This window comes from Chelonoidis abingdonii, chromosome 5 (genome assembly GCF_003597395.2).
Source record: "Chelonoidis abingdonii isolate Lonesome George chromosome 5, CheloAbing_2.0, whole genome shotgun sequence".
Lineage (NCBI taxonomy): Eukaryota > Metazoa > Chordata > Testudines > Testudinidae > Chelonoidis > Chelonoidis abingdonii.
In genome coordinates this window covers 83559437-83585115 of record NC_133773.1, presented here as the reverse complement: position 1 = coordinate 83585115, position 25679 = coordinate 83559437, and the positions used below count along the sequence as shown (strand labels likewise).

General features: G+C 41.4%; 1 protein-coding gene across 8 annotated transcripts in view; it reads left to right on the top strand.

Moving 5' to 3' along the window:
- The window catches only part of SORBS2 (sorbin and SH3 domain containing 2), a 436274-nt gene that overhangs the window by 329734 nt on the left and 80861 nt on the right, over positions 1–25679 (top strand). For 6 of the 8 annotated variants that reach the window (XM_075066420.1, XM_075066419.1, XM_075066418.1 and 3 more), the window contains exons 7-9: positions 14484–14960; positions 22622–22763; positions 25258–25433. In XM_075066420.1, coding sequence (XP_074922521.1) covers positions 14484–14960; positions 22622–22763; positions 25258–25433 — 795 coding nt within the window. The remainder of the gene's footprint in view (positions 1–14483; positions 14961–22621; positions 22764–25257; positions 25434–25679) is intronic. The other 2 variants (XM_032800339.2, XM_075066422.1) reach the window with 1 other exon arrangement.

Genomic DNA, 25679 nt, shown 5'->3' with positions numbered 1-25679 from the left:
CCATGGCGGCGCCACTCTAGAGAGCGACCTGCCGGCCCACTGGAGTTGCTAGGGTAAAAGTTCTCCGACGAACGTGCACGTGCGGCGCGTACACCTACTGGAATGGATATGAGCAATACATCTCGAAGAACAACAGTTACAAAGGTGAGTAACCGTGTTTTCCTTCACCTACAATGAGGATATCAGCTGTAGGTATTTTCAGACCAGGCAGTCCTTCCAGCACTTGGTGAGTTTCCTTTGGAACATGTCTAGTCCCGGGCTTATGCCCATTGGCATGCACAACTATCTGTAGGGACAAAATGGTGTTTGCAGAGGTTGTCAGCAGGGTGGACTCTTCCCAGGCTTATTTGCCAAAACCTGCTCCTCACATAACAGTATAAAGATCCAGATTTTGGAAAGTTCTGGCAAGATGTCATCAATTGTGGCCAGTGGATCTTTTCAGTGTCTGGTTCAGTTGGCTTTGGGTCTATGCAAACATATAATTTACTTGATGACTTCTTTATCACCTGCTTACCCAGGTGATACTGGCCTCTACAGGTGCTACAGGGAGGGAGGGATAGCTCAGTGGTTTGAGCATTGGCCCACTAAACCCAGGATTGTGAGTTCAATCCTTGAGGGGGCCACTTAGGGATTTGGGGCAAAAATTGGTCCTGCTAGTGAAGGCAGGGGGCTGGACTCAATGACCTTTCAAGGTCCCTTCTAGTTCTAGGAGATTGGCATATCTCCAATTATTACCTTATTATAATACCCCTGCTCTGCAAACTTTTGAGCTCCTTGCATTCTGGATTATGTAGTGACGCTGGAATTTTCCTTCAGGGTATGCACTCAGGCTCTACTTTGAGGTCTTTTTCCAGTTGCAGCTGTCCTTTGAGGCAACTGTCACCTTTGAAAACATTCCCATGTGCTTTTAAAATGGTCTCAATTGTCCATGGGACTCCCTCTTTTGCTTCTTGTACTGCAAAAATAAAATTCTGGCACTGCACACTGATCTGATCCATGGCCTGTATGGCAGTATTACCCAAGAGGGGTGTGTGGTATTTACCATCCACCACTACGAACTTCATGGTATCATCTGTTATTTTTCAGGATATGAAAGCCACATTTTCCTGTGGGCTGCATTATGCTCATCATACATTATTAAATTGCACCAGCTCTTTGTAATGGGTGTGTTTGGGTCCAGTTCACCCCAAGGAATCACATTGCAAAAAGCCCCACTATCCAGCTGTAAAGGTTATGATTAAATAGATAATACCATCTGTCTCTCTCCTGGAAGGGGTGCTAGATGATGACTATAGCATTTTGTGTACTTTCTATGTTGCAGCACAGGGAAGTATAATTTTCAGTTTTATACTGATCTACATTGATTTACATTTTTGTAGACATAGTTGATGACAAGACTAGACAGCCAGAAAAGGTTTGGTCCTAACCAAAGGCAGAGGGCAAATAGAGTGAAGGTGAAATATTAGCTTAAGCAGTGCTACTTCCCCAAAGGCCCTTGTTTTACATAGTTACTGGGCAAGCAAAGGAGTGCTACGCCCACAAGTAAAAGAAGAAAATTAAAGGATCTCAAACTTAAAGGATCTCAAACTTAATATTTTGGGAGGGTAGGGGAGAGTCAGCAGGGTGAATCTGTGCACGGACAAAGGTATGAACATCTGCATGTGTATGCAAGTATCTATAAGGGTATGTGAGTATACATGTCCGGGACGGGGTATAAGGGTACATGTGTGCATACATGCATGGAGGGCATGTGGGGAGTGCATGCATGCCAACAATTTTCATATGCATGGCGATGTTCATAAAATATGTGTGTGCGCACGCGTGCATCGTTTCTATCTTTCTGGGCAGCCATTTTCCTTTGTCTTAGTTGTATACGTGGTCACCCTTTTCTTTGTGTTGTATGGCCCCATCAGGCCTCCCTTTGTGAAGTGCAGAGACATAGCAGATTTGCAGCCTGAGGGCCCTTACCACAATGTAATGTAAACATGGGTTAGACAAATTCAGGATGGAAATTAAGTGAACATTTTTAACAGTAGGCATAATTAGCTATTGGAACATCCTAGGGTGGATTTCTCATCACTTCAAGTCTTTAAATCAGAATCCTGTATATCTATGATACTTATCTGGCCCCACCACTTCACAGTCCTTAATGTATTTATCCTCACAGTCCCTTGGTGAGGTAGGGAAGTGCTTCTGTCCCTATCTTACGGAGGCACAACAAGAATAAGTGACTCGCCCAAGATCACCCAGGAAGTCTCTGGTCAAGCAGGGAGCTGAGCCCAGGTTTTCTGAGGCCCACCCACTTCACTGTCCTTCCTCTTGTAAGAAAATTGTCTTTCTAAAAGATAAGCTATAGCTTATCCAGAAGTTATGGGCTTGATGCAGAAACTATTGGGTGAAATTCTATGGCCTGTTAGGTAGGAAGTTAAATTAGATGATCATAGTGGTCCCTTCTGCCCTTAAAGTCTGTGAATCTGTGGCTCAAATAAATAAATGCTTATTTCGACTTTTAAAAGATATATTCTTTCAAGGAGTTTTATTTCCCTGCACATGTTTAGTTTTGCTTTTAACTCAGCAAAGCAGATGATAAGAAGGGGGGAGAGGGATGGAGGCAAGAGAGAGTTCATCTGTTCTTGAGCAGCTTTCCTAAAAGGGCCATGTATCTGTGAGCCCTGACAAAGACAGCTAGCAGCCTTCAGAGCTCTAAAACCTTGGCTTATCACAGGCTCTGTGCAGCAGTGCTCAAAGTTCAGTAGTAGCTGTTTGTGGGATTGATGCTGTCTGATGCAAGCTAAAGAGCTATCTAAGGGCCACTTTGGGGACAAAAATCACATGTTGGATTAAGCTCATCTCCAGGGCTGAAATAAGACAAATGTAGAGACCCAAAGCCTAAACTATTTTTTACATGTTTAGTTTTCTTTTATTTGGTCTGCATTTTCCCTCATCTTTTGGGAAACCTGATAAAACACCACAGTTCAAGAAGTGTACATCTAACGTCTCAGCTACATTATTCATCAGATCATGTGCATCTAGAATAGAGTTCCAAAGAAACAACAGGCTGAAATTCCTGTAGCTCTCAACCATCTCAACAATTTAACGGTATATGGCATCATGCATAGAAAGCATCACAAATCCTTTTGTATGAGAGAGGTGAAAGGAAGTTGGAGGATGACACAAAGAGTGTGGCACAATAGAGGAGAGTGTTTCATTTATTTAAACATTTATTGACTCCTGGAAGTAAAGCCTTACAAGAAATTGAATTACAATTCCATGCTAAACTATTGGCTTCAGTGTTGTTGTGGTACACTCAACTAGCCCAGAAGGATGCTTTGTGACTAAACTGGGACTTTCGGGTGATACAAGGTCCTCAGAGAAGATTTAACATTTTAAAAGTTTTCTTCAGCATCATGTCTTAACAGACTGATAAAGGCCAGGCTATGTATAATAGAGCTAGTCAGAAAATCAGTATCTTTCCTGTGGAAAATTACAGTTATTTAGCAAAAAATTGAAAATGGAAATATTTTGCTTTGGAAATGCTTCTGCAGTGATTTACGAGAGCTGTGATTTGAGTGCGCCATGCACCCAGTCTCCACTGTAGGCTGGTAAATGGTAAGACTGTGTTTCTCTGATGCACCGTAGTCTCCCCATCTTGGAGAAGGAAAGGACTGCAGTGTTTGGAGACCCTGGCCATGGTGCATCATGGGAGATGTAGTCAGCTGAACTGTAACTCTTGTGAGGCACTGCAGCAGCAATTCCAAATCAGAATAGCTCAGGTTTTGGACAATTTTTTAATTACAAAAATCAATGGAAATCAAACATTTTTTGCCCCAAAAATCAGTTTGGTTAAAAGCCCAATTTTTTGTTGAAAATCAATTTTAACTGAAAATTTTCTACCAGTCCTAAGGTATAAATTTTACACTGGGTGTCAGGATCATGCAGGCAGTATTTCACTATTCTTGCAGTAGCAATTTGGCTGGGGACAACTGGCAATTTCACACAGCTCTGACTACTGCTCCTGAATATGATTAAATGTTTCATATGTAGAGAATGATCCCTTCAAAATTATGAATGACAATAATAGTAATTCCTAGCTTTTATGTAGTGCTTGTCATAAGCAGATCTCCAACTGCTTCACAATCAGTATTTTTTAAGAATTCTGATTACAGTAAAGTAGATTAAAATAACTGTTTTATTACAATTAAACCGCCAATCAGATTTTGCTTTTTAAAATGCATTTAACTGCAGATGGCAAGGCTTACCTTGATGTTTACCAGCAATTCTGAAAAAATCATTCAAATATAATGTCTCTCCAAAGTTTTCAAAATTGGTGCCTAAAATCATATTTAGATCCCTAAATAACTGACTTGATTTTCAGAGGTGCTTAGCACACACAATTCTCATTTAGTTTAGGTGTTTAAATATGGATTTAGGAGCCTATCTTTCAGCAGTCAAGTTTGGAAATTTTTGCCTCAGCTTTTACTAATTAAAAATAAGAGGTATTTTTACCCATTTGTAAGAGTATGGGTGTATCTTGATTTTTGTGTACTATCCTCTTCTACCTATTAACAGAATGAGTTAATTTACTTATCTTTGAGTTTTCTCATTCGTGTCTTGACTGTTGAAGCAAGGCCAGTAATTTGATGTCATTAAACTTGCACCATTCAAAAAAACTCATTTTCAAATACCAGGTGACTGTCTTCAAAGAGTATACTGTAGTTTGTCATCTGCCTATTTTATATTGATTATAGAAATGCTATAGATTTCATGCCTGACATTTTGTTATCTATTACTCTTATATAGGTGATCTGCTGTAGCCATTTAGAGTGAACACATGCGAACAAATGTAAAAAACTTTATTTGGGACTTTTAATAAGAAGGAGGAGGAATATGTTTCATTTCTTTTTCTTTCACAAGTAGCAGTAGTGTGAAGATCACATTTAGTAGCTCCACAACCCATGATATCTCGTTCTGCTCACGCACAGTTTTTCAACATCTATAACTTACATATTCAAAATACCTGCCCATTGATAGACCCAACTCAGCTTCTTCTCATACTTCTTAGATATGGCCATAATGGGCCTGATCCATAGTCCAAATCAATAAATCAGTATTTACAAATTTCCTGAAGTATTGTCTTCAACATAGTACTTTTGGGAGCATGTCCACAAGCTATGAAGGAACAGAAAAAGATGAAAATGTGCTCTGGGTAGGTAGTAATTTGGGTAGTTAAAATAATTACAGTTTACCAACACTCCGTGTTGAGGGGTATTCGTGACTTTTAGAAATCCTTTGGTCCATCTTCAAAAATAATGTTTATATCAGCTGAGACACATTTTAAAAGGAAGGGTAATGGCTATCCCTACTAAATGAACTCTAATACTAATCAGAACATTAATGTTTTCATTAACAGACTTGAGAAACATCACAATGGGAGAATTCACTAAAGAGCAGAGCTTAGAATTCCAAGACTCTTTCTGCACCCAGTGGTGTTAGATTGACACCATTATGTTCTTTGATAGCATAGTCATGTTTACATCTTTGTTTCATGAAATCTATGATCATTTCTCAGACAATTTAACTCTTTGGGACCGATTTCATCTTCTCTCTGGATGCACCCTGAATGTCTTTCCCTGTGTTGTCCACCTGTGACCTCTCCTTTTCTCAGGCATGCTTGTAGTGATCTCAGCTAGGAGTCAGAAGACTCGCTAGATTGATTAGTACCAAGTTGCCTTTATCTCCTATACGGTAATATAGACCTTTTAGCTCACAAAGACATTTAACCCTTTCTTCTGCTTTGGCTGCTTAGAGGACACCTAATCTCATGGACCTTAGGGCTCCCTATTTTCAGGGCCTTAAGATTTATTATTTCTTCTATCTAATTTTCTGAAGGGTCTTGAGTTGAACTGCCTGGTATTCATCAGCACTAATGATGGATCTGTCTTTCCATTATTACCTGTGTATCCAACAGTACATGGAGAAAATTATGTAAACAAATTAATGAAACCATGATATATCTTAAACACCTGACATTTTTCTGCTATGTAACATATTGTTTCAGGTTTGCTTGTGAATGTTTTTATTGGGATAGGGTGTTAATATAGATTAATCTTCACAATTGCCCTAGCTATTCTTTTGGCTGCCTTTTTTTTTTTTTTTTTTTTTTTTTTTTTTTTTTTTTTTTTTTTTTGAGAGAGATGGTTTCATTGAGAAATCAGCCAACTCTAAAAATCAAGTTTCTCTTTAGTCACTCAGCAAGCCATGGACTTTCTATATAGGAAGCTTTCTGTTTTAAGTAAAAGAATTTTGATTTCATTTTAGAGTGTAGCCCTGAAATACCACTCAGAATAAGTTATGATTCTTAACTTCATATGATGTAGTGCTCCACTGTCATAACTCCTTATTTTTATACGTACCATTAATCCAATAATGGCAAATGATTTTTTCATTTGGAACAAGTAAATTCTATTCACCTGTTAAAGGATCTGTTCTGTAACCTTGACTCATAGGAGTGATTCTATTTACTTTAGTGGGACTGCTCGTATAAGTTCTTCTCAGGGGGAATAAGGGTGGTTCTTCAAGTATTGTCCCTATGGGCGCTCCACTGTAGGTGTATTGGTGACCCTGCATTTTTAATCGGAGAATTTTGATAGTGGTGTCCCTTTTGCCCGTATATGTGCCCTCCCTCCCTCGTGATCTGCCTTGAGGCTATCTAGCACTGCATGGGCAATCCACCCTCAGTTCCTTCTCGACTGCCCTTGGCCTGAGATGGAGCAAATATCAGTCCAGTTTATTCGCTTACTTTATATTTGGATAGTGTTAATTTATAGCTCTTTTAGTATTTCCATTCTTTGTTGCAGTAGCTTTAAAGGTTCTGTTCTTCAATTACAAAAAAAATCGTTTGACCCATTTTCCTGCCTTTGTTGTGGGATTGCCCCCCCAGGGGCATGCCCGGTTCTCCCGGTTTTAAAAGGAGCCTCTCCTGCAGGGGGGCAACTCCTGTGATGGACCGACACTCTTGCTTCATCCAGTGCCTCAGAGAAGGACACATCCCACAGAAGTGCACCTTCTGTCAGCACCTGAAAGATAGTTCTCTAGGGAGCCAGGCGCTAAAGCTGAAACTCCTCCTGGAGGGTGCTCTTAAAGGGACATTTGACCCTGGTTCTGATCTGCATCCTGGAGAAGACTCGTCCCCAGACCCATCAACCTACAGAGAGGGAGAACTGCAGAGAAAGTCAGCTGACTCCCCCCACAGAGCATCCAGAAAAAGGGCTGCAAGCCCCCAAACAGAGCTCCCGACTAGCCAGAGAGATCCCTGGCATGTTGGGTCACTGCAGCACCGATGGCTCTGGTGCTCAGGACCCTAAAGAAACAGAGACTCCCAGGTGTGAACTCTGCCACAGTGCCTAAAGACCTGAGGTCCAAAGGCTCTGAAGCAGCATCACTGCCTGCCAGAGACAAGAATAGAGACCATATCAACTCTACTAAATCAGCACCCACTAAAACATCCTTGGCACTGAGTGCTTCAAAGCAGCCCTTGTTGGAAGATGCCTCCTATAAAAAAAGATCAATGCTGATGAGTTAGCATTGGCAATCACTAACAGCACCAAGCGCAACAGCGGTAGTGCAAGAGTTCCTGCTTCTCTAGGGACTCCAGGAGTTCCTGCTTCTCTAGGGATGTTATGATCACAGAGGAACTAGAATCCAGCAAGAAGTCAGACAGTGACCAGGATGACAGTTTTTCTCTGGTGTTACATCACAACCTGCCATTATGGCATCTGAGTTCTCCTCAGGTACACCTACGCTCTGATCCCCAATCTTCCCAATATGGTCATCCATGGGTGCCACACCCATGCCATTTACCAGTGGCCATACTGGGATCAGTGAGCAGCCTATAGGCCCCATACTTCTCGCTCATCTAGTGTCTCCCAGAGGGAGCCCACCAGACATTCTCCTACGGCCTCCACACTTTAAAGGATTCTGGAGCCACACTGTGCTCTCTCGGAATCTACACAATAGGACAGAAAAGGAAATTTAGTTCACAACTACCTCACAGATCGTAACCACCCTGGTTTTTCCTTTCACCGTGGTATTATGAGGCACAGCGTAAAAGACCCATGATGCAAAAACAGAAATTGTCCACTTCCCAATCCTCAGCGTCTCAACCATCCTCTTCAAAACATCAGTTTTAATGCTTTGGTCGAGGCCCTGAGCAACCACTCCTTGCAACAACAGCTGCTACATGCGGACCTTCTATATCCCTGTGGAAGTCACCTGACACTCTTCCACAGGAGTTGAGGAAAAACATCACCTTCAACATATGGTTCTTGGAGAATATCTTCAAGAGCTACTCCAGTCATTTCACGTCTCTCTGTCCTCCCGACCCTCCTCCTTCAGGGACCCTTCTCACGAGAGACTATTATGGCAGAAAATAGATCACCTGTTATGTCTAGGGGCTATGGAACCAGTCACTAGTCACCTCAGAGGCAAGGGTTTTTATTCCAGATATTTTATGATTCCCAAGAGAAATGGAGGTTGGAGACCCAAACTAGATCTAAGGGCACTAAACAGATATGTGAAGACACAAACGGTCAAGATGGTCACACTAGCAGCCATTTTGCCATCTCTGGAGCAAGCCTTTGACCTACAAGATGCCTACTTCCACATTTCAATTTGACCATCCCACAGAAGGTTCCTCCGATTTACCTTTGGGCAGGACCATTATCAGTACAGATTGCTCCCATTTGGCCTCTCTTCCACACCCACAGTATTCTCCAGGATCCTCTCATAGACTTTGAGGTCAGAAGGGACCATTACGATCATCTAGTCTTACCTCCTGCACAACGCAAGACCCAGAATCTCACCCACCCACTCCTGTAACAAACCCCTAAACTATGTCTGAGTTAGTGAAGTCCTCACTCAAATTGTGGTTTAAAGACCTCAAGGTGCAGAGAATCCTCCAGCAAGTGACCCGTGCCTCACGCTGCAGAGGAAGGCAAAAAACCTCCAGGGCCTCTGCCAATCTGCCCTGGAGGAAAATTCCTTCCCGACTCCAAATATGGCGATCAGTTAAACCGTGAGCATGTGAGCAAGACTCACCAGCCAGCACCCAGGAAAGAATTCTCTGTATCACAGCGGTGCATCTATGAACATTAGGGATTCCCTTTATCCATATCTGGGCAACTGCCTTGTTAAGGCTTGTTCTTTCAAAGATGCCCTGTGAGCCACCCAGAGGACCATGCATATATTTGCACAACTGGGTCTGCAGTTCAACACTTAGAAATCGACTTTGACCCCAATACAGCATCTGGAATTTATTGGAGCCGAACTCAGCACAATACAAACACAAGTTTTCCTCCCACTGCACAGATTCAACACTCTGAGAAGTCTTATAGACACAATCCAGGCCAGCCCACAACCACCAGCCAAGAATTGTCTCCAGCTTCTTGGGCACATGGTGGCATGCACATTTCATAGAATGTCAGGGTTGGAAGGGACCTTAGGAGATCATCTAGTCCAACCCCCTGCTCAAAGCAGGACCAATCCCCAGACAGATTTTTTTACCCCAGTTCCCTAAATGGCCCCCCCAAGGATTGAACTCTCAGCCCTGGGTTTAACAGGCCAGTGCTCAAACCACTGAGCTATCCCTCAGTCAGCTATCCCTGATCCCACACACCCAATTGTATGAGATTTTACATATATGGCTCAGATCTGTCTACTTTCTAAACAAGGATGGGCTGAACAAGCCACTGTTGATGCCCTCCAGGGTCAAACACTCCTTGGATTGGTGGAAAGAACCATCTAACATCTGCACAGGCACCCCCCACCAACACTGATTCTAACAACTTATGCCTCACTTATAGGCTGAGGAGCCCACCTATACAACCGCACCATCCAGGGCAAGTGGTACCGCACAGAATCAGGCCTCCATATCAATCTTTTGGAACTAAGAGCTGTCAGAAATGTCTGTGCACAGTTTCTCCCTCTCATCAGGGATACTCACACAGAAGTCATGAGACAATATAGCATGCATGTTTTATATAAATCACCAACCAAGGTGCCAGATCATGCTTCCTTTGCATGGAAGCACTGAAACTGTGGAATTGGTGCATCTGCCATAATGTGCTCATTTCAGCCTCTTACCTGCCAGGGATGCAAAATGTGACAGCAGACAGTCTGAATCAGAATTTCTTTTATGACCACAAATGGGAGTTGAACCCAGCAGTGCTTCATAGCAAACAACCTATGGGGAACCCCAACAATAGACCTATTTGCTACCTACCAGAACAAGAAATGTCTCCACTACTGTTCCAGAGTTGAACTGAGGAAACCGTTTCTGGTGGAAGCTTTCATCTTTCCATGGGGCAGGGAGATGCTCTATACCTTTCCTCCATTCCCTCTAATGTCAGAGGTCCTATTAAAATACAGCAAGAGAGAGCAAAAGACAGACTGATTGCCCCCTTCTGGCCAAGACAAGTGTGGAACGCATACCTTGTGGTACCCATACCTTGCACAGCTGGCAGTATGTCCTCCAATTCCTCTTCGACCCATTCCTCACCTGCTCTACCAAAACGACCGATGGATCCTTCACCCCAACCTATCTATAACCTACCCCAACCTCTGGTTCCAGGCTTGGCTTCTTCATGGTTCCAGCACTTAGAGAGTGAATGCTCAAAGGAGGTGAAAGACGTATTCTCGCTCAGTAGGAAATTGCTTTGTTGTACTTCCCTGCAGAAGTGAAAATTCCAAAACTGGTGCAATTCCAAACCAGTGGCTCTGACATCTTCCTCCCTCCCTTTGATCCTAGACACTATTCTAGACCTCAGAAGGACTGGTGTTTCTTACCTCACTGAAAGTACATCTAGCAACCTTAACAGCCTTCCACTATCAGGTGGACAGATGCTCAGTATTTTCCCATCCAACAACAGATTCATTAAGAGCATGTTAAACCTCTTCCCACGCATTAGACCACCCACACCAACATGGGATCTCAGTCTGGTTCTAAGAACCTTAACTAGACCATCCTTTGAATCTATGGTCACTTGCTCCCTTCCACACCTGTCCATGAAGACAGCATTTCTAATGGCTATTACCTCTATATGATGAATAGACAAGAAATAATGGGCTTAAATTGCAGCAAGGGTAGTTTAGATTGGAGATCAAGGGACTGGACTAGATCACCTTTTGAGGTCTCTTCTAGTCCTATGATTCTGTGATCCTATTAGTAGAAGAATTAGCGGCATTGATGGCACACCCACCGTTGATGGCCTTTTTTTAAAGACAGTCACCCTGAGACCAAAACTGAAAATCCTTCCCAAAATAACCTTGTCCTTCCATTTGAACCAACTCATTCACCGCCCTACCTTTTCCCCAAAACCACATTGTGACAACAGGGAGGAAAGTCTTCATCTGCTTGATGTTAGGAAAACCCTAGCATTCTATTTGGACAGGACTAAGGACTTTACAAGTCCCCTAAACTCTTCCTTTTGTTCTCAGAAAAATCCAAAGTCTCCACAATATTAGCTCAAAGACTCTCCAAATGAGTCTCCAGTTGCATTAATCACAGTTAACATGAGCATAACCTACTGCCCCCATCAGTAATCTGCATGCACTCTGAGATCCATTTCTACCTCCAGTCATAGTTCTTAATGATGTCCCCACCTCAGAAATCTGCAGGGCAGCAACTTGGACCACTGTCCAGACTTTTGCAGAACACTATGCAATTACTCGAGACTCTGCCTCTGATGCCAGTTTCTGCTCCACAATACTATTGTCAATAATAGACTCCACTCCGAAGTACCAGCCCTCCAGGGAGGCTACCGCTGTGGACTGACCAACAGTGAAATAACCAAAGGGATACTACTACTCAAAGAAGAAGTTACTCACTTTGTGCAGTAACGATTGGTTCTTCGAGATGTGTCTCTCTATGGTTGCGCCCCAAACCATTGTCCTCTCCTCTACTTCGGAGTTCTTGACAAGACGCTCTGTGGTGGAGAAGGAACTGAGGGTGGTTTGCCAGCACAGCACTAGTTAGCCTCTGGGCAGACCATGAAGTAGGTAGGGTGCATGTGTGGGCCGAACGGACGCTGCTACCAAAATTCTCCAGTGAGAGGCGCGGGGGCACAGATATACCTACAGTGGAGCACCCATAGGGACACGTCTCTTGAAGAACTATTGTTATTGCACAAAGTGAGTAAGTTCCTATCATAAGCCTAACTCCCAAATCTGGACCTTAGCGTCCAGAATGTGGGTGCCTAGCATGAACCTCCAAGCTTAATTACTAGCTTGGATTTTATCTCGCTGCCACCAGACAGGAATTACAGCACCTGCCTCGCTCTGGTCCCCCCAAACTTTCCCTGGAGGGACCCCAAGACCCAGAAGCTCTGAGTTTACGGCAAGGGAAATAACCCACTTCCCTTCCCCTCTCTCTCTCCACCCCAGTCTTTTCCTATCTGGGCTAACCTGGGAGTACTGATGCAATCTCTTTACATCACAATACCAAGAAGCATGTCTCCTCTATTCCACAAGAGACAAATCCAAATACAAGGAAACAGAATGTTCTCTCTCTCTTTCCCCCTCCCACAAATTCCCTGGTGCTGCAGAGCTTACCCTCCCAAGAGAAAAACTCAAAACAGTCTTACAAAGAAAACTTTTATAAAAGAAAGAAAAAGACATAAGAATATAAACCCTGCATCAAGTGAAAATACAGGGCTATTGCTTATAAGAAAAATATGAATAAAACAGTCTGATTCAAAAAGATATCCATTTGAAACATTCCAGCAAGTTACACACATGTAAATACACCCCAAAACAACATAAAAGCCTATATTGTTTTTCTACCTGTACTTACAAGCTGGAAACAGAAGATTAGAAGATAGAAAGAACTTTCTCATAGCTGAGAGACAGACAAAGACTCAACCCCAAAAAATCCCCTCCTGACTTTGAAAAATCCAGTTTCCTGATTGGTCCTCTGGTCAGGTGTTTGGTTCCCTTTATTAACCCTTTACAGGTAAAAGAAACATTAACCCTTAGCTATCTATTTATGACACTTCCTCTCTTAAAACTGGACATTTAATGAACTCTCATAAGCAGCACAATCTGGGTTTTGTACCAAATATGCTATAAAGCCTTTAAATTATATTTTCAGACTCTGGATTTAAAGGCCATTTCAAATGCTCAGGAAAACCTGCCTGATTAAAACATTTTCAAAAGATGAGAATTACAGATGCCTGTAGATAGGAAATAACTGTGGTATCTCTGACAACAGTGTGGTCACTGTTGATTATTTTTTCATGGTAATCAGTGTATGGTATAATATTGTCCTAAAATTTATATTGTTTGGATATCCTCCACATCTCTTCTCTAGAGTGATTCAGCAGTTCCTTAGCCCTCTGAGAAATGAAATCATTAGTGCTGAAAAAAGCAGCATTTTTAAAAAATGTTTGTTTGATATATAATATGTCACTAACTTATAGAAAATGTGTGGTTGGCAAACAGCATGGAGAGGTATTGTATGCCTGCTTAACAAGGGGTTGTTGACAGTATGATTTTCATGCATCTTTAATTGAGAGGGGAGAAGCTGGTACAAAATGTGAGTTTCTGGGTTAGTTCAAGACTAATATGTTGTTTCTGTTACCAATTGTCAGAAAACAAAGCTCATCACATGTGTGGCAAATTTTCAGAAGCACTGTCATTTAAAGATATTTCCTTGTTTTCTTAAGAACACCACCACTATAATTTTGAAGCCAACCAAGCAATATATTTGTTTTGATATTAAACCTTCCCTATCCAACTCTCTTTCACCCTCCCTCTTGCTTCATCTTGCATTTAAGCCAGATAATCCTAACAACTGGGCTTTCTTCCTTCATACATGTGGTGCTCCAGTAGGCTTACAGGGTGCCTCCGGGGTTGATATTCAAGGACTATCAAAATTTATTTTTGTCAATGAGGCAGTGGAAAAAAAAAAAGTAATGGGTTCCAAGAAGAAAAAACTCCACAATCCATTTCTCACAACTAATGTGAATGTTTGATATTAGTATTTGAATTAATTCTATCCCCTTTTAATCCATATTATATCCTGTTTCAAAAAGATCTGATGGAAACCTTTATTATTTGCAGAGGAGGAAAGATGCCTTTTATGATGATAAACAAGCTGATTAATTAACAGCGACACTTTCCAATGTATATAAGTGTGATCCTATTCAAATCTCAACTGAAATTATGGAACACATTCTGAATATTCATCGTAGCACACTCTGGTTACTGGCTTTTGCTTCCAATAATACTTGACAGGTTTATTTCTTCATGTTTTCCTTCTTTAATATAGAATATGGTTGATTTATTTCCTAATCCATGTGAATGTGAACTTCCTAGGACAGCTAAAAGCATGTGTTTTGCAGCTTGCCTACACACAGCAAAAGGCAAAGGGAAAGTTTTTATTAATTTGGTAATATGTTCTCTTTTCTTATTTTTTTCTCATAACTCAGCTTGGAAACCAGAAAATAACTGCCAATGTGATGGAGGTAAATGCTTCACAGACACACAGACAAACAGCAACAGAAGTTTCTTCACTGCCTCCTCCTTCCGTGGTACCAGTTAACAGAACCTCTTTCTCACCAGACAGTGGCACCCACCTAGCATCATTTATTTTGCCAACGCTTGATGATTTTTTGCCTTCACGCTTTTATAAAACCCTGGCCCTCTCACGTTTTTCATATAAATACCCTTTCCTAGCTCCTGAAAATACTATCCACAGGAACGAAACAGCCTCTGTAATCACAGACTCTGCCATGAGTGAGTACTCCTCTCGCACAGTGAGTGAGTCCTCCACAGCCATTCTAGATGAGCTGCAGACTTGTAACTATGATACTACTGACTGTTCTGAAACACCTTCCCCAACCTTGAGCCAGATGTCTGCTGTGTCAAATGGCACCACCTTAACCACCACTGCTGCCACTTCTCATGTAATTATCCTTCCTTTTTCCTCCAGTTTGTTCAGCCAGGTTACCAAAGGGGAAAAGAACTCATTTTTGTCTGTTATCCCATTACTCATGTGAGCATGGTGTCAGTAGTTTGTTTAGGTTCTGCAGAGTCTGGTAATATGTTTTATTACAATAATTTACTACAGTAATAACAGATTCCGTAAAGCTATTCAAAATTGTGCAATGTGTTGTGCAACTCTAATTTCAACTAAGATATAGTGAACAGTTTGTTTACAACTAATGGCCAGTTTCACTCTTATCACTTAGTCCAAATATGTTAAAGAAAAGCAGACTGAGGAATTTAAGCTGATCTACTTTAAAATATTTAATTAGTTGCCATACAAAAAGAATGCATAGGTTGAATTTTGAGAGAGGCTGAAAACCAGCTCTCAGCTATCATTGAGGTACATATGTCAGGCACTAATATACCTCATAGATTCATATTAATAGGGTTGATGAGAATACTTAACACAATCTTGTCTTCTGCTAGCCATGACCACTGACTGCATGAAGCCGTTTCTGTTTTATCTCCTCTAACTAACAGTTCCCCTTCTTAAGCACAGTTGTTTTACAGGAATGAACTGTATAAATAATCTTAGATTTGGATCCTAGGAATTCTGTTGTTTGTTCAGGGCTGCACTTTCTCTGAGTAACTCAAGGAAAATAACCAAGTCTAAATACATATGTGTTTAAATAGAATGTATTGTATATGTATATTTATATATGTATAGATTAAAAGATATAGAATATGGGTCAAATTCTGCTCACTTTACCCATGTGAGTACTTATGTTTACTTCAAGGGAACTGCATTTATGATTAAGGTGAGTCAGAATTGGTCCCATATTTCAATTAAATAACAGATCACTGAATTACAAAACTATAAATATTCTTTGTGGGGATTCTCTGATGACATGATGCTAAGCTGAGACCAGAGCTCTACTGCATCATAACCTTGCCATATTTATAACTTTGACCAAAGATTTTGTTTTATCATTTACATGTAGTAACAACAGCAAATTTTAACTTACTATAAATGTAACTTTAAAACTAAAATATGTCTTTTTAAGAACATTTTTACCCCAAAGTTGCAAATAATTACTTCGAAGAGTAGAGGTTCGCTGTGCTGAATGCTTTTTATATTACATGACAAAATTATGGGCATGTCAAGTAAAACCAGTAATTCTCACCCATGAAACAAAAAAAAATTCAAAGCATTGGAACTACAAATCTGTGTACTGCCTCCTACTTGTAAGCAAAGATTAGACAAAATGCACAGATAAAACAGCATCAACACGGCTTTAACCAACCAACTCAGGAGAATGTCAGGTGCCTACATTATCTGTGTGCAAACAACAGTATTTGTGTTGGTATGTTAAAAAGATCATGATCTGTTTTTTTTGCTGGCCCTACCACCTCTTCTTTTTTGGCCAATTTCCCCTCATGGAGATCTGTGATCTGGCAGCCACTTCCACCCTTAGCCAAAGTCATCTTTGTTAGCATGAGGCCAGATGGATAGACATCTTTTCAGTGCCATCTGTCCTTTTAACTGCCAACAAAAATTACTCATCCCTAATGGGAAAAGGGGAAGAAGGAGCATCCCTCTGAAGGACATAAAGAAGAACCAGTCTGGGAGCCACACATGGAGAGGGGGCTGCTGCAAGGAACCACTACTGAGATGACAAGGAGCCACTGCTTCTGTTACAAACCTTTCCTCCTCCCCTTTTCTCCACCTATTGAAAAGGGTTAGATGACTGCAAATGTTTCCAGGAGCTGGGAAGTTGATTGGAAGGTTGGTGGCAGGCATGGGTGTTCTGGCAGTGACTCCATCCCCCGAAGTGGGGACACTAACCTGCTCAAGGGTGATTGCTTTTCTTTCATGGAGGAGATGATCAGTGGAGGAACAGTAGGGACTGGATGGTCTTACACCATCCAACGTGTTTACAAGAAGTTTTGTAGCTCTCTGACAGCTGCTGTGTCCAGTCCCAGTATGGTCAGCATTTACTCAACATTACCACGAAACGGTCTCTGAGAAAGCACAGTTATTTCCTATTCTACATGTAGTGAAAAGCTGTGATATCTCAAACACCAGTGTATAGCTACTGTTGGCAAAGCAGACATTCATAATGACCACTGTATATCTTACTTGAACCTGTTCCTCCATTCACTAAGTCTAAAGTGGTCAATGTTATAGAGTCCATATTAGCCAGCAGATACCACAGTTATTTTGCTATTCAAAGTACAATGAAAAACTAGTACCTCAGACACCAGAGAGTAGTTTCTATTGACAATGACTGGCTATTTAATGATGACCATATATTTATAAATAGAGAATTTCTTCCTTTATTAATAACTATTCTTTGCCTCTTTTGCTAATCATTTTCAAAGATAATTTTATTTAAATATGGACCATCTCTCACCACACAAACTTTCAGCAAACACAATGCTAAATTAGAACTATTGCTTTAGCCCAGAAGTCGGCAACCTCTGGCACGTGGCTTGCCAGGGTAAGCAGCCTGGAAGGCTGGGCCAGTTTGTTCACCTGCCATGTCGGCAGGCTCGGTTGATCGCGGCCCCCACTGGCTGCGGTTCACCACTCCAGGCCAATGGGGGCTGCGGGAAGCGGCGCAGGCTGAGGGATGTGCTGCCCACGGCTTCCCACCACCCCCATTGGCCTGGAGCGGTGAACCACGGCCAGTGGGAGCTGCGATCAGCTGAACCTGCTGACATGGCAAGTGAACAAACTGGCCCAGCCCTCCAGGGTGCTTACCCTGGAGAGCCGCGTGCCAGAGGTTGCCAACCCTTGCTTTAGCCACTGATTTAGGTCTTTGTGAAAACCTGAGGCAAGAGACAAGTTGTAAAGCAAAGCTCTTAATCAAGTGCACATATTTGGAATTGTAATAAAAAATACAGAGAATAACTGGCAAAGTAAACAGCTTTGCAAATTTGCTCTCAGGTTTAATCCTATTATAAAGATTTCTCTTTAAAGTTCTTTTCACAGATTCTTTTTTGTTAATATAGTTTTAAAACAGGAAAACACAAGAAATCGTAAGTGACATGTATGAGAGGAGTTGTATTTTACTGTAGCTGCTAAAAACCCAGTTTAGCTAAGACTATCCCAGGCTTGGGGAATTGATCCTGAGTATTTTCAATCCTAGCTAATGTCCTGGATGCTGGGGTTGGCTATAGTACTGCTGCACAACACCTCTCCAGCTGCTCAGACCTCTGTAATCAAGTCTTCTCTCCTTTTGCTGGCTATCTCTAAGAATCAGCAGGTAGCTCGTGTCCCACCTGGCTCCATCTCAGCTGTTCTGAGTGGGAATTGAAGGCAGCTGCTCCTACTGAATGTAAGAGTTAATGCAGATGCCTGGCTCGGGGTGGGAGGGGTGAAGAGATGATCAGCCTTCTGCCCTGTCACCTGGTTGGGAGGTTCCTGCACCTAGGTAGTTTGGCTCCCAATCAACAGAAGTAGAAAGCTCTTCCACAAGGAGGGCCCAGGTGTAGTGTAATGGGGCAAAGAGTGAACTGGGCGAGAGTGAGAAAAGGCATAATTTTGAGATAAGTTTGGAATATGGGATTCTAGCAGGCCCCAGCTACCTCTGTATTTGGGTGACAAATTGGTTGTTTTCTCTGCCTTTTTCACCCTTCTTAAAAAAATACGTATGAGAACAAAATCTAAAATTTACCAGACAGCATACACAAATTTTCATTTAAATGGGAGATAAGGGGGCACAACACCACTCAGGACTGGGCCCTAAAATACAAGCATCATGTCCGAAAAAGCATCATTGGTTACTCAGTGATTCTGAGGGCAGAGCACTGTTGACTGGCAACTTCTCACAGCTAGCTTTTAAAAAACAAGCCCTCTCATGGGTATAAGGTGCATCAGACGCTGAAGCCCAATAGCAATGGTAATGATCACGTTGTATTTGCTCAAAGGAAAATTCTGTTAATCACTAGCAAGTAGTTCTAGCTGAGGGATATAAGCAAATATTAATATCCTGTAAGATTTCTAGCACTAAAGAACAATAATTTATTCATTCATTCTCCTGCTGTTGGAGTGTATACTTCAGATCACCCTTTTCCAGTAAGCCTGGTTTCCTGCCAGCATTGCAGCCTGCTCTATATTAAGGCTGAGGCAGGCAAGGAAGGAAGCCATGCCATCCCTCCAGCATATGCAATGTCCTCTCCATCCAGCTTTTGCTGGATCAAATGCATAAAGCTGGCGGGCTGGTATGAACTCCTACATATGAAACAAATGCCCAAGCTATCTGAGCTGGCATTGAGTCGCCCGGGAAGACATTGGAAGCTGGTTGGTCCAAAGCCTGACATCCTCATTCATAATGTAATGAAACCACCGTATGCCTTCAATACATCATTACTGTTTTATTTTGAAAATGTCCAGCTGGCCCATTTGCATCTCTGCAGTGGCCTAGGTTTCAGAACCATACAAAAGGACAGAAGCTAGTGCTGTTTGATGGGTACACATCTTATCCAAGTTGATATGTGGTGTTGATGCCACAGAGGCTTCCAGAGAGCTTCCACAACACCAATAGCCTTGCTGATTTGATGTTTCATGTCAGCAAGGCAACCACCTTCCTTGGTAACAATGGAACAAGTATGTCACATTTTTATGTCGGTCATGTACAGTCATTCCTGATGTCTGTCTGGCTAAGTAAGCCCCCTATCATAATAGCTGAGTACTAATAGTATTGAGGCATCTGTCCAATCTGTTTTATCTCAGTGTCTGTCACAGGCATTTGTAAAGTGTCCCTCACTGTAGAACCTAAGTGTCTAATAGAGAAATGTAAAGGAATAATTTTTTCCAGTCCACAAATGATCTGTTAATTCTGTTCCTCCAACCAAAGGAAGAAAATCTTATGAAGAGTGTATGGTGTAGGTGTTTGTAGGCATGTGTATGTGTGCATACCCTTTGCTATTGGGAACAGGTCTTCTCAAAGAGATAGTTGCATTTAGTTCTATAAGAGGAGAGATTGGGCTCACTCTGGTTTTAGGAACAAGGAAGGTGCCTCACATCCAATGGGCCTCAGCTGAAAAGAACCATTCTCTAGCTCCTGAAATAGTCTCCCTGGGCTCATTCAGAGCTTGTGTTCCTAGGGCTAGAAGTATTTTTGGAGGGTTATATAGAGTGAGACAGCTCTTCAGTAGCTCAGGTGTAGGATCTTAGCCTGAATGTGAAGTCCTATCAAGAGTCAGTGAATGGCATGAAGCACCAATATGAAATACTACTGCTCAGGTCTCCTGTCAGGAGTTGAGCTACAATTTGCTGGGTCTGTGGACGTTTTTGATAGATAGCATTTCCGTAAAGTGATAAAAGCCTATATCCCAGTGACCATATTCAGGTTCTTTTTAAAACACAATGCCATGCACGTGATACTAGAATGTGTAATAGTTATCACAGCCAGTTGGGACCTGACAACTGGCAATAAAGGGGCAAACATCCTGCTGGACAGTTGCATGTGTAAACCCCTGACATTTATGAATAAATGTGACAGTTGTGAGTTCAAATTAAGCATGCACACATGTGCACTAGGATTTTGATATTTTGAAAATCAGACCTTTATTTGTGTTATTTCATTGTAACTATCTTTAAAGAATTTAGCAGCAAACATATTTACAATAAATAAATGCATCTTTAAAAAAAAATCTGTTTAAATGTTTGTCCTTGCATTTCTAAAGGAACAGATCTGAGCAGGCAAGCTCTAATGGACACATTGGCACAACCTTAAGTTCAAATACCTACTCAATTTACTCTAAAAGATATCCATAAAATGAATGCATTCAGGAGTTCTGATGACATATACTTAGGAGCTAGATCTTCTTTTTCTTACACAACTGCAATTCCTACTGAGGTGGTAGGAGGTATGGGGGTGTGAGATGTAAAAACAAGCCTAAAATTCCTCATCCCCAGAATACCCATTTCTTAAACTACAGGAGTGAAGCCTATCACTTCTAATATCGCAGAAGAGAGTGAACCACATTTCATTTATAAAGAGTCTAGCAATAATGTACATTCTTTTTAAAACGGAGGCTTCTTGTTCCTTGCTTTTCTTCTTCATACCTTTACCTTCACATTTCATAACTACAGCTTTCAACAAAAGTATACCGCTACCCCGATATAACGCGGTCGTGCAGAGCCAAAAATCCCTACTGCATTATAAGTGAAACGCCGTTATATTGGGGTAGCAGTGGCAGGGCTGCAGCAGTGATTTAAAGAGCCCAGAGTGCCAGCTGCAGGGAGCCCTAGGCCCTTTAAATCATGGCAGAGCCCTGCTGCCATAGCCCTAGGGTGGCAGCGGCAGGGCTCCGGTGGTGATGTAAAGAGCTCCAGGCTCCGGTCGCTGCGGGGAGCCTGAGCCCTTTAAATCGCTGCCCGAGCCCCACTGCCGCAACCCCGAGGTAGCAGCAGCAGGATTCCGGTGGTGATTTAAAGGGCCCGGGGCTCCCTGCAGCAGCCGGAGCCCCTAACCCTTTAAAGCTTTGCCTGAGCCCCACTGCTGGAGCCCCAGGGTAGCGGCGGCAGGGCTCCAGTGGTGATTTAAAGGGCCCTGGGCTTCCCACAGCAACCGGAGCTCTGGACCCTTTAAAGGGCCGCTGGAGCCCCACTGCTACCGCGCTATATGCGAACCTGTGTTATATCGGGTTACATTATGGTGGGGTAGCCATGTATAACATAAATCAATTCTTCAATTGTTCTCTTTTATTATACAAAACCAGACAAAGGAGTTTTTCAATGCTCATAATTTTGTTTAGAGTTTTAAAAATAATTGCATGGAAAAAGAGACAGAAAATTGCAGCCTTGCCATCTTTTTTTAAAATGAAAATAATGACTGGATATTAAAAATGGATTTATCTTCTCAGATTCTCCACTCTATATTCTTTGTAGAACTCTCCAACTGTGGTGTGGCAGCCCAGCTGTAGAGATCTAAAGCCATGTGGTGCGGGGGGGATAGGACACCTTGCCTTAGAGAAACCTTCTGAGAGCAAAGCTCAAGTGCTTTGTGATGTCAACAGAATCCGTTGTTGTACTGCTTTCTCCATTTTTGTTTACAAGACACATTGATGCCCCTTTTTTTGCTATAATATGCATTAGACTCAAGCATCTCACAGTTGCCCATGTGCTAGGTGCCACCTTTCAAAGATGTTTCAGCTGATTATGTCTTTTCCTCTTCAGTCTGCACACACAGTTCCATTAATGTCAGCCAGAGCTAAGTATCTGGAATGAGGTGTCCCTTTAAAGTGAGTGATCTAAGGCAGCCTTTGTTACACGATGAGAGTAAATTTTACTGCCACCTTCATTTTCTACTGATGTCAGATCCATGCAGATATTTTTTATGCGGCTCATCTTGCTGCCTTGACTATGGTCCTTCTGTCCCCTTCCCATGACTCCAGTATTCTTCATACAAGACCTTTATAAGGACAAAGGAGGAGGCAGATTCATACGGAGCACATTGCAGTCCTGTGATGAGTTTTGTATTTCAGTGAATACTGATTCCTGTTGCGGCTAAGTACCTGACAACTGTGCATTGTCATGTGGTTGATGGTCTTACATCACCCTTTATTTGCGAAGGTATTCAGAGAACTTTGTGCGTACTTTAATGGGATATTGTTTTGTTTCTCTCAGGCCCAGATAACAGTGAATGGGAACTCTGGCACTGCTGCCAGTCCAATGAGTCACTTTCAAAGGCCTTTTTCCCCTTCTTCAGCTTACTCTCCACCAGCTTCACTCAATTCAAACATTATCATGCAGCATGGCAAGAAGATGGGTAAGCCTTTCACATAATGTTTACTTTATACATCATGCAACATGTTCTGATTTATGGGGCAAGGACTGCAAGCAGTTACAGAGCATTCCACATAAATAAAGGTATTATCTAGTCATGTACTTTGGGAAAATTACAAGCAACAACACAATTTATTGTTAGACACAATAACTTTCCTAAACTGGATTTACTACAGTCTTATTACTTTAAAGCAAGATTCTTTTACATATGTGAATGACCTCTTGCAATCATTCCACTAGTTAGATTGAGAGTGAAATCATAGATTAAAACTGCATGACTTTCAGATATTCCTGAATGTGGATCAAAATCCTCTTAGGTGTTTCTTAACCTCCTTAAGGCATTAGGGTCCAGTTTTGCATGGTGCTGAGTGACTGGTCCCTCAGTTTGCAGTGGAAGTCATCTCCTCACAGATTGTGAGGTCCTGAAATTTTAAAAGTTTAAAGCATTGCCAAATAAAATTTCATATGTATTCTTTAGAGGGTCATAAGAATAAATCGCACTTTACAAACATATAAGGACAAGATCTCTGCCCCACGGAATATAGTCTAAAATGATTTCTGTTTTCAAAAAAGCACATATAAGACCTAACATAATGTCTCTCCATTAATCTTTGTATGTGCAATCACATGGATTTTCCAGTTTTCTCATCAACATTTGCATACTCAGAATCTATATGCACAAAAACATTTGAATATGCATAATGAGTTTGCTCCTGTGTTACACAGGAGGTCAGATTAGATGACCAAAATTGTCCCTTCTCGCTTTGAAATCTATGAATTGTATAAATGGTATATTATCTGAGTACAAGTGATAAGAGCAAAAACTGAGCACGTGTATCTGCACAGACAAAAATACAGGTTCATTTAAAAACACCTGATCTCTGATTTAGAGATCTGAGTCTTTATTAACTATGCTTCAGAAATTGTCCCTACTCGGTCCTTTTTGAATATAATATTTAAGAGCATTATCTCAGGGTCGTTCTGAATTTCTGAGACTTACAAAACAATGGCCAGATCTCACATTCCTTGTACACTCAAAAACCCTTTGATGCCAGCAGATTAGGCCTTGCAAGGAGCGTAAGATCGGATTTCAAAAGTTTTCTAAATTTAGCATCAGGTTGTGTTAAATCCAAATTCCTTCCAATAAACAGGGAGAGAAAATATTCACATTACACTCAGAGCTGCAAATCATCACAGTCTCCTTTGTTGCGTTATATCACAATTCTTCTAGTTAAACGTTAAAGACTGTAACACCTATTGCATTGGAGGGAAATCATAGTCTCCACCAGCAGTGCCAGAAATCTAGCTTTATGCCTAATTTCAGCCATCTTGCAGCAGAAACGTGGGTAGTACCGTACCTGCTGTTGCAAACCATGCTTAGATAGTCACTAATTAGCCACTGAAATCTGTTGCCTGAATGACTAGAGAATCTTATTATGTTTCTTCTGTATGCAAGATTACATCTAAACACATCACCTTATGACAGTACACGGCTTCATATGGCATATCCCAGCATCTTAACATTGTGTCTTTTTGTTAATGACTTGCTGTGAATTTTAGAGGTAGGTAGTAGTAGCTAGTATTAATTTCAATAATTAAAAGAAGAGTTGGGGAGGAAGTTGCAAAATTATCCTCCGCACCAAAAACCCATAGTAGCCTGCAGTTTTAACCTCAATAAATGTAAGTGGCCCATTGGCATGCCTGCTACGGGGAGAGGCAGAGTTATTGATGTGCACATGGCATATTAATCATATAAAGCTATTTAAATAAAGATACTAATATAAATGTAAGGATGAAAAGAATCTGTAAAATACATAATAGACCTCATAATTCATCCAAGTTCCAAAACTGGTAACGTTAAAGAGAATTTCCTGGGTAACATTCTCACAGCATAAAAGCAGGATCCAACATATGTACTGAAAAATCTCTGTGGAATGTTTGAGTAAATTCATTACTACACATGTAGAATAGAAATAGTTTTCAACTCTGCCATCCATACTACGGACGAGTGCTCTGTGGTAATGTGAACTCTTCTGCTTCCAGAAGCATGGAAAAGTGGCAAGTCTAGTTTACAGGAAAAAAGTGTCTATTCCACTAGCTTTGCTAAGACTTTTGTTTGTCTCTGTGTTGGTCTCTCTTCCCTCAGCCAGACCTTAAAAGCAGAAAAGCAAATTTAGTTTTCAAATGTTGTATGTTTTCTTTAAGTCTGTCTTAACCTGAGAGATTTTGAGCTCAGCACAGAGGTTAATAAAATAATCCACATATGTGTAACTCCTTGAGTAGAAGGTTTTGCAGTGGAAATCCTACTAAACCTAGCTGCTCAGGCTAACGTGTAGTATTATCAGGTATTCTGTATGTATGTGGTTATCAAATTTCCTTTCATGTTTGTACAGCACTTTGAAAATGTAAAGCGTGCTATAAGTGCAAAGTATGATTATTCTATCGTTATACAACATTCTGTCGCATTATCTTTACAGATTCCACAGAGACATACTCACAGTATGGTCAGTCTGTTGGCAGCAGCACCATTCCCAGTACAATACCAATCTGTAGATCTTCAGAGGAAGAGAAGAAAGTCACAGTCATTAGAGCACCACATTATGCAGGGATTGGCCCAGTAGATGAATCTGGAATCCCAACAGCAATTAGAACGGTAGGAAATGCCAGGGAGTATGTGTTTGTGTGTGTGTAAGAGAGAGAGTGACAGAGAGAGAACTCAGACAATGAATTGATTGTTGGTAGTGGGTTTTTCGCATTCTTCTAGTCTTATATAATGTGGAATAGAGCATGTGTAATCAGAGGGCTCATGAATATAATACTGTGTGTTGCAGGAAGCATAACTGGGCAACTCCATAGTTCTAGTTTTAATTATATATAGTCAGAACTGCAGTTTCATTCT